The 15,055-nt window shown below is 41.7% G+C and overlaps 1 protein-coding gene across 2 annotated transcripts in view; it reads left to right on the forward strand.

The window, feature by feature from the left end:
• The window catches only part of LARP4B (La ribonucleoprotein 4B), a 72,013-nt gene that overhangs the window by 32,972 nt on the left and 23,986 nt on the right, over window positions 1-15,055 (forward strand). For both annotated transcript variants that reach the window (XM_083188976.1, XM_083188977.1), the window contains 4 exons: window positions 2,166-2,313; window positions 4,407-4,562; window positions 7,587-7,668; window positions 11,516-11,652. In XM_083188976.1, the coding sequence (XP_083045102.1) occupies window positions 2,166-2,313; window positions 4,407-4,562; window positions 7,587-7,668; window positions 11,516-11,652 (523 nt within the window). The remainder of the gene's footprint in view (window positions 1-2,165; window positions 2,314-4,406; window positions 4,563-7,586; window positions 7,669-11,515; window positions 11,653-15,055) is intronic.

Below are 15,055 nucleotides of genomic sequence, written 5' to 3' on the forward strand. Positions count from 1 at the left end.
TGGGGTTGGCCAGAAATGTGCTGCGACTCTGTAAGTCTTCTGTGCTGGGTGGTGATGTATTTCTATGAATAACTACTTCTTCTGGTTTTTGTGGTAGTGCCGTATAGGATCCCTGCAGAGGTCTTTATTGGCCTACTGTGCCATTTCCCAGGGCCGTGTGGTCACTAAGGTAATAGAGTAATGCCAGGAGGTAATTTCATTTTAGGGTATATGATTTATCTGGAGCCTGGTGTCAAAGCTCCCACATCATAAAGCCTGCACACAGGTGTGACAATAGCTTTGCACCATATACATTCTCCTGTCCTAGATGTGATCTGGGGACCTGGCTCTTTGAAAGCTGGAAACCTTGCCTATAGCAACAACAGGTTTACGGCTAGATTGTGCCGCAGGTATCTTACCCCTGATCTCTATACAATTTACATTTAGAAACTGATGTGTTGCTATGGGCAACTGCTTTTGTCTTTAGAACAGGTATGTCCAAACTATGGCCCTCCAGCTGTTGTGAAACTACATGTACCCTCATGCCTTGCCACAGTTTTGCTATTAGGGAATGCTAAAACTGTGGCAAGGCATGCTGGGATGTGTAGTTTCACAACAGCTGGAGGGCCATAGTGTGGACATGCCTGCTTTAGAAGGTTTGTGACATCTAACCCTTGGGAAAGTAACATGTAAATAAATGAGAGCGCACAAGCTGTAGTGTGAGCACTGTGCACGTATTTCTACTAGAGCATTGAATGGCTGCTGATGCCAGCTGGCCACATTCCACTGGATTATGCCTTGCTGCTGAGTTTACCACAAGGTTGCACGAGTGCATACTCTATTTTTTTTTCCTATCTTAGTTTTAATGTGACACAATTAATTTGTTTTGCATATTTCTTTATAGCAAGGTTTATACATTCCACTGAAGAGATATTTACTGTATTGATATAATTGTGTATTTTCTATAAGGTTTACGAGCATGTCCTCTATATCTGTCATGTTGTCAGGTGGAACTGTTTTGTTAGGTAACTATCAAGTGAGCTACACAGGTGTAAACTATAGCTATATAGGTCACGTTGAACATTTCCTCAAACCTTTATAATGAGCGGTTTCTGCAACGTGCAAACTTATGCAATACTGTACATTTTAATTTTTTTTTTTTTTAGCGAATACCTTTTAACTTTTGGTATTGAAAGTGTGACACTTAAGTCTTGGCCATATAGGGGTATACTTAATGCTGCCAGCGAGCTATACGGCGAACAGTGAACTGTCAGAGTATTCAACGCTGTCCCATTCACTCGCCATTTCCACCTTGCTGGTTCTATTCAGCTAGGTGGAAATGGCGAGTGGGCATCAATATGGCGGGGCTTGCCACAAAAGGCTGCGGGCTCGCTGTATTTTCAGCAAACCTCACCGTTCGGGGGAATCTTCGCCGTCGGAGGACGGCGAGGATTTCCCCGGAACAAAGAATAGGACACAGGAGGTTAGATTTGGAGGGTGGCTTGTTTTTGGCAATACTCGCCGAAAACAAGCCGTCCTCGCCATACAAACCCCCTCGTCAGCCCCATTGAATATACCCCATAGTGTAGCTGCTTAACCACTTAAATGTTTTTTTTGTTTGTGTTTTCTCCTCAAAATGTCTGTCTTAAAAACTAATTTAATATTTTAGTTAAAATATGCTTAATGGGTTGTCTTACAATGAGACCCCCACCACCCATTTTCTTGTGCCAAATGTTTCATCATAATATTATACCACTCACCATGGACAATAGATTCCCAGTTACATTTCGCCCCAAGTAGTTTGAAATCCACCAGTGACAGAACCTACTAGCTATTGTGACACTACTCCCTCCCAGTGAAACATTGTACTCCCCTATACATTTTGGCCAATACATAGTATTTGGCATTTCTCACACCTTCGAAGTCCCCATTATAAATATAACTGGCTGCTCTCCACCTGTTGATCTTGGGTGTATAAGCAGCAGAAAAGCTACATCACTGCTGGGGAAAGAGATCATGTAACTTTCTCTGATTTTTAAATGGTAATCAGTTTTTGCATCTAATTAATTAGTTTATGTATGTGCTTAAAACCAGGCTCGAAATGATTCTAAAATCCATAGCTTTTGGTGACATTCATTTTTCCTTTTTTTCCATTTTATTTCCTGACCACTTGTCTGTTTCTATAGGAATCAGCTAAGGTTTCGGAGTTAAACCCTAATGCTAAAGTATGGGGGAATCACATGCTGCATGTGGAAGCAGGCGGTGCTGCTGATGGTGCTGTGGACCAATCATGGGAGGAGCTGCCCGATGAACCTCCAGATTCCTCCAAAGAAGGTACTCCGAGCTTTACAATACTCAAAAGCAAGTTTACTTTTTATTGCAAACCGTGTGTGTTTGTGTTTTTTGAGCCTTCATTTTAATATAATTTTATCAGTGAAGGGTAAAACCTCATACCATGAGATCTAAAGGCAACAAAGAGTGATGGCTAAGACTGTGACCATTACCAACCATAGCAGGCAGTAAAGGGTGATCAGAGTTGCAGAAGGTATCTGGGTGGCTGGCTGGCAATGTCTAGGTCAACAGTCAATAGGTCCATGTGCTCAGGTGCCGACATAGGCACAAAAAAGTGGAGAAACTTGTAGCAACCTTATTTCAGTATCAACCTTGTACATGTCAACCTAAACATTAGGGGGGGGGGGGGGGATATTCAATCTCCCGCAGCCATCTAACGACGGGGGAGATGGCTTTGGGGCCCTATTCAATGCTGTCGCTGTCTTCCCCGACAGCATTGAGCAGGGGATCCCACAGAATTAGGCCAACTTTACAAGCAGTCGGGCTTGTTCTGCCAGGAATTGCCAATCTCCTGGCCGCAGCTCGCTGATTCCTGGACACCTCTCGCTGCCACGCCCCTTTCTTGTCCCGCAGCAAGCCGGGCATTGAATTTTGCCTGCGATTTCTCAGTCGAGCTGACCGAAAATGGGACAGGGTCACGACTGTCGAGCCAGCTCGACAACCGTGACGCCATATTGAATACCCCCCATTGTCTGTGAGCTATACAACCTCATTGTAGACACAGGGGTAAATTTACTAAGATGGGAGTTCTATTTCAATTAAACGCCCATCTTAGTAAATTTTCCTCTCTGATTGGGAGTTCACTTGAGACAAGGGTAGTGCAGAGTGAGAACCAAGAGGATGTATGGCCCTGCTAGTGAAAGGTTTATAGTCTAGGAAAGTGTTCCCCAACCTCAGTGCGAGTTTTAGTTATATCTATTCGTGAATGGTTAAGAAAATGAACTGAGATAAGTCACTTGAGCTCCAGTATGGCTATCCTTAAAACTTGTACTGTTAGTATGGCGTAAGGATCATGGAGTAAAACTGGAAGTATGAAGAGATGTGGAAGAAGGGCTTTATAGTAAGGCAAGTTATTAGCTTGATATTTAGAAGTGAGTTTTCTAGGGCACATTTCCTAGAGGGTAGACTGGTAGACCGTCTGGTAGGTGGCAGTTGCAGAGGATGGGTGCATCACACGAGAAATCTTTGATATGAGAGTATGGCGAGGTAATCTTACAAAGATCAGAATGCATGAGGAAGTGTGAACTGAGATTAGGTCAGATACAGGAGGCAAAGGTGCAATGGAGAGTGACCATCTTAAACCAGACTGTGTAGCGTAGGGCGTCCTGTATATGTTGTGCAGACGAAATAGGCAGGAACGAAAAAGAGCATGGATGTGAGTTGTAAAGATGCAACAAGCTAGGTGACACCCAGGCTATATACTTGTGTGTGTGTGTGTGTGTGTGTGTGTGTGTGTGTGTGTGTGTGTCAATAATACAGAATTTGGAAAAGTGCTTTGAAGCTGCGAAAATTTTCATAAACAATATTTTGCAAACTGTAAATGTAATTACACCTCAACTGCGAGTCTGACCAGACATTGTTCTTTGTTGCTTTCCAAAAGTAAAACTACGTGGCATATACGATGTTATCCCAGAATCCCCTTCTGGCTGTTAAAAAATAAAATAAAAAAATAGGCAGATATTGCGGTTTAATGACCAATGTCATCATCCACGTGGACCTACGATCAGGCGAATACACATTGGACCGGGATCCTTTCGGGTAAAGGATGCCCTTGTTGTGGCTAAAAAAATAGCCCTGGCCGAAATTATTAGCAGCAGTAAATCACCGCTGCTAATAAGATATACCTCTAAATAAAAACAGTGCAAATACAAAACTCTGCAGGCTGGAATGCATGGCATCAACTAGTCTTTAGACTGAAGTACTCTGTATTTACGTAATTTTTTCGACCTAGACTTGAGTTATGTGTTGTATATAAATATATTGTGCAAAACTTATGCTTTTAGTTTATATCCTATTGCTTTTCTGAGGGAAAGAGATTTTGAAATGTTTTATTGATTCGAGATATGATTATTCAGGACTGGATGCCAATGGTGATGGTGACAGGAAAGGAAACAATGCTGTGTTAACACAAGGCCCATGTCCATCAGTTTCTGTGTCAGACCAAACAGATATGAATACTATATCTCTGGGAAACTCAGAATATGAATCTATGCATGAAACCACCCATTCAGGTACTAGATCTTCACTAATAGATCTCAATGAAATCTTTGCTCATTTGTGTGTGTACTGTCAGATTTATTTCCAGACGTTTTGTAAAATATCTAGACTTCTAAAAGAAATGTTAAACTAGAATACAATGGTTAAACCATTCATAACCTTACTACAACTAGTAAATACAGCAGTGGCATTTTTCTCTGTCTATATATACCCCAGTTAACAACGATAACAAATGACTTGCATGGCAACCTGGACAGTATTAAAGATGAACTGCGCCGTATGAGGTAGTAAGACACTCGACACCTCTAAATACAATGGGCCTTCTGGTTCACCCTGAGGCAAATTCCTTCTCAAATGGACCAAAACCATGAGCACTGCAGGTGGGGCAGATGTAGTATGTGCAGATTGAAGTAAACCCCTCTGCCCCCCAAATCTAATTCTAAGTGAGATCTATATTGCAGTGTAAAAATAAAGCAGTCAGTACCGTATTTTTCGAACTATAAGGCGCACCTAATATCCTTACGTTTTCACCAAAATAGGCCGTGCGCCTTATACTCAGGTACGCCTTATGTGTGTACTGAGTTAGACAGTCGGACCATTTCCTGCTGACACCGGGACGTAATACGTACACTACGTATTACGTACACTGTGATGACCCCAGAAAATGGCACCAGTGAAGAGACATGCTGTTTTAGCATGCGCCTTATAATACGGTGCGCCTTATGTATGGGTCAAGTACAGAAATAGACCCTATAATTGAGACTGCGCCTTATAGTCCGGTGCGCCTTATAGTGCAGAAAATACGGTATTTTCCCTGCACAGAAACAAAATCACTCACCCGAATCTAATTCTAGAAACACGTGTTAAATCTGCCCCCCTGCAGTGCACATGGTTTTGTCCATTTGAGAAGGAATTTGCCTCAGTGAACCAGAGTAAGGCCCAATGTGTATAAGTCACAGGGTTACCTTGTACAAGAGTTCCTTCAGAATGTTTGTCCGTATGTGAGATGCAGGCCAATTCGTGTAGTTGGCTTATAGCCAGATCACGGTAGACTGCTCAAGTTGGTTTAACATTGTATATTTTTAATCTTGATAGTAATCTGTGTTCATTTTGGGTAAAGAGGCAGAAAGCTTCCCAGCTTTCTTTTGATGTTTCAGTGTATGGGAAATAAGTAGTTATCTCTTTAAATTGATTTTGCCTAGCATAGATGCCTTTTCGTATACATTATTTTTTTAGTGACCCTTATTTTATTAAAACAGATTAAAAACTGTTGCATTATTGATTTAGGTGGAAATGACCACCGTTGGCATTTTAGACGACTGATTCTTTTTTTCAAGTCTTAATTAAAATTTTCTGTGTTCAGCACATTTGAAATGTATACAGTACAGAGTTTCATACTTAATTTAAATGCAATTATAGGAGTTACATATACAATACAAATTATTCAAATTTAATGTGCACCCCTTTTTATCGGTGATCTGCTTTTGTTTGCGCTAGAAAACAGTTCAGTATAACCTAATTAAAATGTTAGAGAAAAATATTGACATATTTGTATATTTTTTATTACAAAAAAAAAAAAAAAGATGGTCACCCTCAGAATCTTGCTACATGCCATCAATTTGTGGAAAGTATTCTCAAAAGACTAAAGGTCCATCGCTGGGACGTACCATATACACTGGGTGGCTTTGAGCTGAAAGCCGCTCAAAACACCATGTTTAAACGGGATTCAGCTTAAAATCGCCCAGTGTGTATGGGCCTATAGATGAGATCTTTGGGTCACGATAAGTTGAGATAATGTATCTGCATCACTTACATAAAAGAAGGAAGAGGTAGACCCCGAAGAGACAACGATCTGGTGAAGGCATATTTATGTACGGGGTTCACTATTTTGCTGTAGCCTCTTGCTGAAAGGCAGCTGGGCCATAAATTAAGTTGATATTAAATGTGGTCTTCCATTTAAGTAGGAAAGATTTTTAGGTACAGGTCGTAAAATGTTTCGTGAACCGTTTTGGGGGATATCCAGTTAGCCACGGTAAAAATGTGATCTAACTCGTAAAGGGGACATTCTTCTGTTTAACGAGCTATACCGATAATGACCATCAAGCTAAAATTGGAGTAATAGCTGATTGTAGTAGCCAATAAATTATCGCAGATAAATGAATACCCACCAAAGAGCTATAGCTTTCAAAACTTGTTTTAAATGACTTCTAAAAGTTGTTTCAGTTCCTCAGACTGGGCAGCTTTTGAGCTGAAAGCAGGTCAGTTTACTCATTTGAGCTGCTTTCAGTTTGAAAGCCGGCCATTGTGTACGGGGCAGCGGTGAGCGCTGATGTGTGCTCCTGCATCATCACTGGACCAGCAGATGAGCGATTGGGTGGACGGCTTTCCATAGTGTCCTTCTATGGAAAATCCATAAAATGTCCAAAAACCACTCAGTGTGTATCCACAGCATTTTTCAGCTGAGTGATTTCCCTCTTCATTGGTCATTATACACGCTGGGCAAAACCTCCCAGTGTGTATGGACCTTAACACTGATTTACAGTACCGTACATTTTGACTGGGGAAGGGGGTCAGTGGCAGTACTAGTAATATATTAGAGACCATGAATCTACAGCAGGCACAAAACATCTTGATCAGTGCCTACTCAGAAGCAAAATACCATTAGTGCAAACGGGTATGAGCGGATCAGTGTTTTCCAGAAACCTGTAACGGTCTGCACTATTTATTCTGGTACAGAAGCCCATCTGAAATGCCCCCTTCCTTCTCCATTAGAGCTAGTTACCGCTATGCTTTTTAGAATAGTATGACTTTTTTTCATATTTCCCTTACAGAACACTCACTCCGTGTCATGTTCTCAGAAATTATACTTCTGAGGATTGCTTTCTCTGCCAGCATGTTTATAATACTGTGAGAATAATGGGCTGCCAATATTCATAATGTGGCTTCCGGTTTGCTTAAGTAGGCTGTCTTTTGATTACATTAAACAGAATATAGTCTTATATTTAATGTTTTTCATTTTTGTCCTATTAAATATTTAGGAGCAAATGATCTACCACAGCCAGAAGGTCAAGAAGACCTGCGTGATGTGCTTAAAAAAACACTGGAGTTTTGCTTATCTCGGTATGTACAATTTGTTAGGGATGTATGTGTAATTCTGTTAGCTGGAAATGGTAAAATATAAAGCAGGACAGTTTTTTTTTTTTTTAACCCCTTCCTGACAGAGCCAGTTTTTGCGTTCCTGACAGAGCCATTTTTTTCAAATCTGACATGTTTCACTTAAGTGGGGATAACTTTTTTTTGCTTTTACTTATCCCAGTGATTTTGAGATTGTTTTCTCGTGACACATTGTACTTCAAATTAGTGGTAAATTTGGGTCGATACAGTCTGTGGTTTTTTGTGAAAAATACCAAAATGTCGTGAAAAAATGGAAAATTTAGCAATTTGCAAAATGTCACATTTTCTGCTTGTGAGACAAATAAACATACCACTCAAAATAGTTAATAACTAACAAAGACCATATGTCTACTTTATGTTGCAATCATTATTTCAACCTCCTTTTCATTTTTTTGGACACTAGGAGGCTTCAAATATGAATAGCAAATTCTCAAATTTTCAAGAAAATTTCAAACACTGATTTTTTTTTAGGGACCAGTTCAGTTCTGATGTGACTTTGAGGGACTTGTATGTGAGACACCCCCATAAGTGATGCCATTTCAAAAACTGCACCCCTCACAGTATTCAAAACAGCATTTTGGAAGTTTGTTAACCCTTTATGTGTTTCACAGGAATTAAAACAAAGTGTCGGTGAAATTTCAAAATTTCTTTTTTTTTGCAGAGTTTCAATTTTAATACATTTTTCTAACGAATACAGTAGATTTTACTAGAGAAATGTGACTAAAAATTGATTCCCCCAATTCTTTTGTTTTCATAAATATCCTATATGTGGCCCTAGTGTGCATGGTGACCAAACCACAGGCTTCATAATAGAAGGAGCACCTACTTGATTTTGGAGCCTCCTTTTTATGAGATTTTTTTTTAGGCACCATGTAGGTTTATAGGCACCATAAGTGCTAAAAGTTAGGAACCTCCCCCACAAGTCACCCCATTTTGCAAACTACACCCTTCAGGGAATTCATTTAGGGGTATAGTGTACATTTCAAACCCCCAGGGGTTTCACCAATTTTTATACAACTGGACTGTGAAAATGAAAAAAATTAATTTTTCATTTTCACAGCTCAGTTGTATCAAAATTGGTGAAACCCCTGGGGGTTTGAAATGTACACTATACCCCCTGATGAATTCCCTGAAGGGTGTAGTTTTCAAAATGGGGTCACTTGTGGGGGGGTTCCACTGTATGGGTGCTTCAGGGGTCATTCAACCAGAATCTGTGCTGCAAAATCCAAAAATCACTCCTTCCCTTCTGAGTCCTGCCATGCACCCAAATGGTATTTTTTTGTTCACATGTGAAGCATTGCCGTACTCGGGAGAAATTGGGGCACAGATTTTGGGGTGCTTTGTCTCCTTCATTCCTTGTGAAAATGAAAAATTTTGAGCCAGATCTGCATTTTTGTGTAAAAAAATGTAATTTTTTACACAAAAATGCAGATCTGGCTCAAAATTTTTCATTTTCACAAGGAATGAAGGAGACAAAGCACCCCAAAATCTGTGCCCCAATTTCTCCCGAGTATGGCAATGCTGCACATGTGACCAAAAAATACCAGTTGGGTGCATGGCAGGACTCAGAAGGGAAGGAGTGATATTTGGTGGTGGAATGAATGGTGGGTGCTATGTCGCATTAGCAAGACCCCCGAAGCACCAATACAGTGGAACCCCCCCACATGTGACCCCATTTTGGTCACCAGCTTTGGGAGGGGGGCTGGCGCTGCGGCTGGTGGGGGGTTGGGAGGGGTGCTGGCGCTGCGGCAGCCGGGTGGGTGGGAGGGAGGGGGGGCTGCCGGGTGGGATGGGGGGGCTGGCGATCGGTGGTGATCGGTGCTGTACTTAACAGCACCGATCACTGTGTTACCGAGCGGCTTAGCCGCCGGTAACACAGAAAACGCTGCAATTGGCTGTTCACATTTGAACAGCCAATCGCAGCGATCGCCGCGAGGGGGGATGTCTGCTGTCAGGGACAGCAGACATCTCCAAACTGTCACCGCGTCTATAGACGCGGTGACAGTTTAAAACCATGACGTATATATACGTCTTCGGTCGGGAAGTACCTCCCGACCATGACGTATATATACATCATATGTCGGGAATATCTTTATATATATATATATGTGTATGTGTATGTGTATGTGTATATATATGTATATGTGTATGTATATATGTGTATATATGTATATATATATATATATATATATATATATATATACACATATATATATATATATATATATATATATATATATATATACACATATATATATATATATATATATATACACATATATATATATATATATATATATATATATATATATATATATATATATATATATATATATATATATATATATATATATATATATATATATACACACACACACACACACACACACACACACACACACACACACACACACACACACACACACACACACACACACACACACACACACACACACACACACACACACACACACACACATATACATATACATATACATATACATATACATATACATATACATATACATATACATATATATATATATTCATTACATATATTTGTGTGCTACTGTGCAGCTTGATGCTGCTGCTGCTGCTGCGGGGGGAGGGGGGAGGAGGGAGGAGGGCTGCGCTGAGCTGCCGGGGGAGACGGGGAAGCTGCTGCTGCTGCCGGGTGAGTGCCCGGCGGGTGCGAGGGGGTGGCTGCACATCGGTGGTGATCGGTGCTGTACTTGACAGCACCGATCACCACCGATCCCTGTGTTACCGAGCGGCTTAGCCGCCGGTAACACAGGAAACGCTGTGAATGGCTGTTCAGATTTGAACAGCCAATCACAGCGATCGCCGACCGGGGGGGGCACCCCTGCCCCCCCTGGGCGGCGAGGGGGGATGTCTGCAGACAGCAGACATCACCTAACTGTCACTGCGTCTATAGACGCAGTGACAGTTAGAAACCATGACGTACATTTATGCCATGTGTCGGGAAGTACTTCCCGACCATGACGTAAATGTACGTCAAATGTCGGGAAGGGGATAATATGAGTTAATATATTGATGCTTTAATGGCTGACCGTGGCCTTTTCTCTTAACCAATGTTAAAGTTATATGTGGGTCCAGGGAGCAGTGGTCTAAGCTATATTTATTAAAATAATGTAGAAATAAAGCGCCTATGATGGAATGAACCCGCACTCCAAGGTTTTTAATGTCTTCAGTGAACAAAGTTGCTGCCATTTGCATATAATTTTTCTGCGTTTTTAGATTCTGCCTGGCCAATCTGTGGCTCTCCAACGGTTGTGAAGTCCCAGTATACCCTGCCACAGTTGTGCCATTAAGGAATGCTAAGGATGCTTAGTTTCAGTACAGCCAGAGAGCCGTAGATTGGCCATGCCTGTACTAGGTGATCATTCATAACTTTTGCGTGATAACAAAACACAAGGAAGCCCTGGTGTGGTAGGAGATGATTTTATTTATGAAGCAAAAGCCTCCGTGGTTTGGAATTGAAAATGTGAAGCTGCGTTTGCAGTTCATTATAAAGCACACTGTGCTTCATTCCGACTGCGAGTGATGTTTTACACCTCCTGCTCACTGGCCCAGCATGTTTTAATACAGATCATGGTCATTTCCCAAACTGATTATCGAGAAGTAAAGACCACTATTGCACTCCACTTCTTCTCTGAATGATTGTTTAGCTGTGGGTATTTCTTTGATTATTACTGTTTTGTTTTTTTTCCCCTGTTTGTGATCACATTTTAAACTCGTAGTTGTAATTTACACATTTGTTTTCTTGTTGCAGGGAGAATCTTGCCAGTGACATGTACCTTATATCACAAATGGATAGTGATCAATATGTGCCAATTATGACTGTAGCAAATCTTGACCATGTTAAGAAACTCAGCACTGACATGGACTTAATAGTAGATGTATTAAGATGTGAGTATTGTTCCAATATTTATATGTACTGTTACTTTTCATCCATTTTAAAGTACACCTGCAAACTGCGAATGATGACATTCTGTTTACGGAATCAAATATCAGGAAATTTATATCCCCCTTTTTTATGGCTTATTTTTTTATTAAAGATTTAAAAAATACACACATATACTGCTTTCACATTGCAGAAATGGGTAATGACACGGTATTCTTAAATGGGACTTTAAAACGGGTCTGAGCCTTGAGACCTTTCACATTGCAGGTGAAAACCGTTTTAAAAATCATTTAATACCATTCAAACATTCAACCCGTTTAACCCCCAAGGGACACGTTTCAAGCCATTGAAATAGAGCCATTCACACTGCCTAAAAAACGGCTTTAAAACGTGTAGGACTCTGCTTTTTAACCGTGTTGAAATACCAGTTAACTTTAACCGGTAAATCAACTTTGGCACTTTCACATTGCAGCCTTAAACGTTTTAAAATGGGGAAAAAAACGGCATGCCCGAAGCATTGTGAGCGGCTGCGGTTCACCTCCAACTGTGTCTGTCGACTGTGTCGTCATTTGGGTAAAAAAAAAAAATCTGTGAAAAAACCCATGTCGACCTCGCGACCTGTCAACGGAAAGTCATGTTGACTTTTTCACCTGTACATTCTATATGTCGGGATTTTGACCGTCGGGATTTTGACTGCATCCCCCCAACTGTCGGATTTTGACTGCATCCCCCCAACTGTACCTGTCCTTTGCTCCAGGCACTGATAACACAATAACAACCTTAAATGGCTGCCTAGCTGAGCTCCAGGAGTGGATGAGTGCCAGTTGGCTGAGACTGAACCCAGATAAAACCGAAGTCCTGATGATAAATCACAGGACAAGATGGCAGAATAGCCAACTGACAGGTCTTAAGCTGGGGGGCACAGCACTTAAAATCTCTGATCGTGTGCAGATCTGGCTTTGCCCTGGATAGTGGCCTGACACTTAAACATCAGGTGTCAGCCACAATCAAATCATCATTCTTTCATCTGAGAAACATAGCCAGAATCAAGCACTTCATTCCCTCAGAAAACCTACCTAAAGTCATACATGCATTTATATGATCTCACCTAGACTACTGCAATGCCCTCTACCCGGGTCTTCCAGCAAAATAATTGCACCGCTTGCAGCTGGGACAAAATCTAGCCGCCAGCCAGACTATTAATCAATCAGCCCCGCTCCTGCCACAGAACTCCCATTCTCTACTCCCTTCACTGGCTACCTGTAAAATGGCGAATCGGTTTCAAGATTTGTTTCCTTACTTTTAAGGCCCTGTATGACCAAGGCCCAAGGTACCTGCAGCAGCTTCTGATTCCTTACTGCCCTAGTCGATTACTACGATCCGTTAAAGGACTACTAACCTAGAATCTCCCTGAATTCATGTGGGGTTCGAGCTTTCAACTTTGTTGCTCCAACATCGAGCTCCCTTCTTTGCACAGTGCGAGAAGCCCCCACTGTAGAATACTTTAGAAATAGACTAACGACATTCCTATTTACTCAAGCATTTTACTGATCTCTAATGTTAAGCTTGTTTTCTGTTTTGAGCTGCCAAGCACTTTGAGTCCTGGTGGGGTGAAAAGCGCTATGGGGAGACACCTACATACCACCTCATGGCAGAGCCACAGGTGCCAGCAGCTCTGTCATTTTGACTAGTTGATGACTAGTGTTAAAAACCGATAACTAACTAAAACGAGAACCATAAGACACCAGTTTTGTCCTTATAGCATAAATCCAGGATACCAGTGGCCTTCAAGTAACCTACATTAACCAACCTAGATTTGTGGTGGATAACCCAACTGTCAACATTAGACTGGACGACCAGGATGTATACTCACCATACTGCAGAGTTTATCATACAGGGTCAAAGTGTTGTTGTTTTTCTTCAGACGTGCCGACAGGCGGTCTTTCATGCCCTACCATCCACTAGGGTGTGGAGGGAGAATAAGATAGTGTGCCAAGGGTAGTGAGGCATCGTGTCCGGAGCATGGCGAGCGCAGTGGTGCACAGATATGGTGTTCATGTTGATTGTTGCCATTCTGGACAAAAACCTTGAAAACCCCATGTTGACCTTCCTGTGGTCGGCCTAATGATCAATGCCCGGTTAGGCTTGCCCCCTCTAACTTGTGCTCGCAGCCTTAAGCGTAAATTTATACTTTCAGAAATTCTACTAGATAAGTGTTTCCTCTTGCATACAGTATGGTGTGATGTTTCTATTTGAATAACTTTTTAATAAAGTGTATAATAATGTAGGTATAAGATTGTTGGACTAGTGTGGTGGTTCCCTGGGTGCCGTACCATTTGCAGGGTTGCCCTGAATTAATCATACAAGACCAATTCAGATTATTTAGGGGCAGTGTTATAAGCAAAACAGCGCTTGTGACTTCAAATAATTAAACCATGTAACTGAACCTAAAGGGCCCCTTACACTTGTGAGATTTTGTGAGATTTGAGTCAATTTATCTGACAAGGGGCCAGATTCTCTAAGCTTCAAATTTGATAAAATGGAGAGTGATAAACAGCCAGCCAATCAGCTCCTACCTGCCATGTGTTAGACTGTGTTTGAAAAGTGTCAGACAGGAGCTGATTGGCTGGCTGTTTATTACCCTCCATTTTATCACTTTTGAAGCTTAGAGAATCTGGCCCAAGATCTGATGTGCCATCTGACAAAATCTTATGTGCCTGATGTGTAGGACACAATCCACAATCCTGTGCCATTGGGTATAACCAAGAGATTGGAAGAGATTGAACCTCCTGCACATAGGATAAATCTCGAGTCAATCAGGTTCAATTTGTTGAGACAATGGGGGATATTCAATCGCCGTCGAGCATCTGCCGTGGGGGAGATGCTCGACGGGCCCTATTCAATGCTGTCTTCCCCGACAGCATTGAACAGGGTTTCCCGGCAGAACGAGCCCGACATCTCTAGCTGTTGGGCTCGTTCTGCCGAGAACAGCCGGGAAGTGACGAGCTGCCGGCTGCAGCTCGTCACTTCCCGGCCGCAACTCGCGGCCACGCCCCCTTCTCGCCCCGCTGCAGGCGGGACATTGAATCCCGCCTGCATGTTCTCGGTCGAGCTGACCGAGAACAGGACTGGGTCACGGCGGGCGAGCAAGCTCGTCTGCCGTGACCCGAAGATTGAATACCCCCCAATAAGTTGACAACTGTAAGGGGGCCTTAAGAATGATGATACATTAGCACCACTGATTTTCATTTAATTATTTTCCCTTAGAATTCCTCCGTAACAAACTTTTGGCCTAGGTGTGCCGTTAAAGTCTGATATTGTGTAATAGTTTATTAAAAAGTATTCCAAACCAATGAACTAGTGTGTTCTTTCTTTTTTTTAAATATATTTTTATTATTGAAATAAAAA

Source organism: Crinia signifera, chromosome 5, assembly GCF_055691185.1.
Source record: "Crinia signifera chromosome 5, ASM5569118v1, whole genome shotgun sequence".
Classification (NCBI taxonomy): domain Eukaryota; kingdom Metazoa; phylum Chordata; class Amphibia; order Anura; family Myobatrachidae; genus Crinia; species Crinia signifera.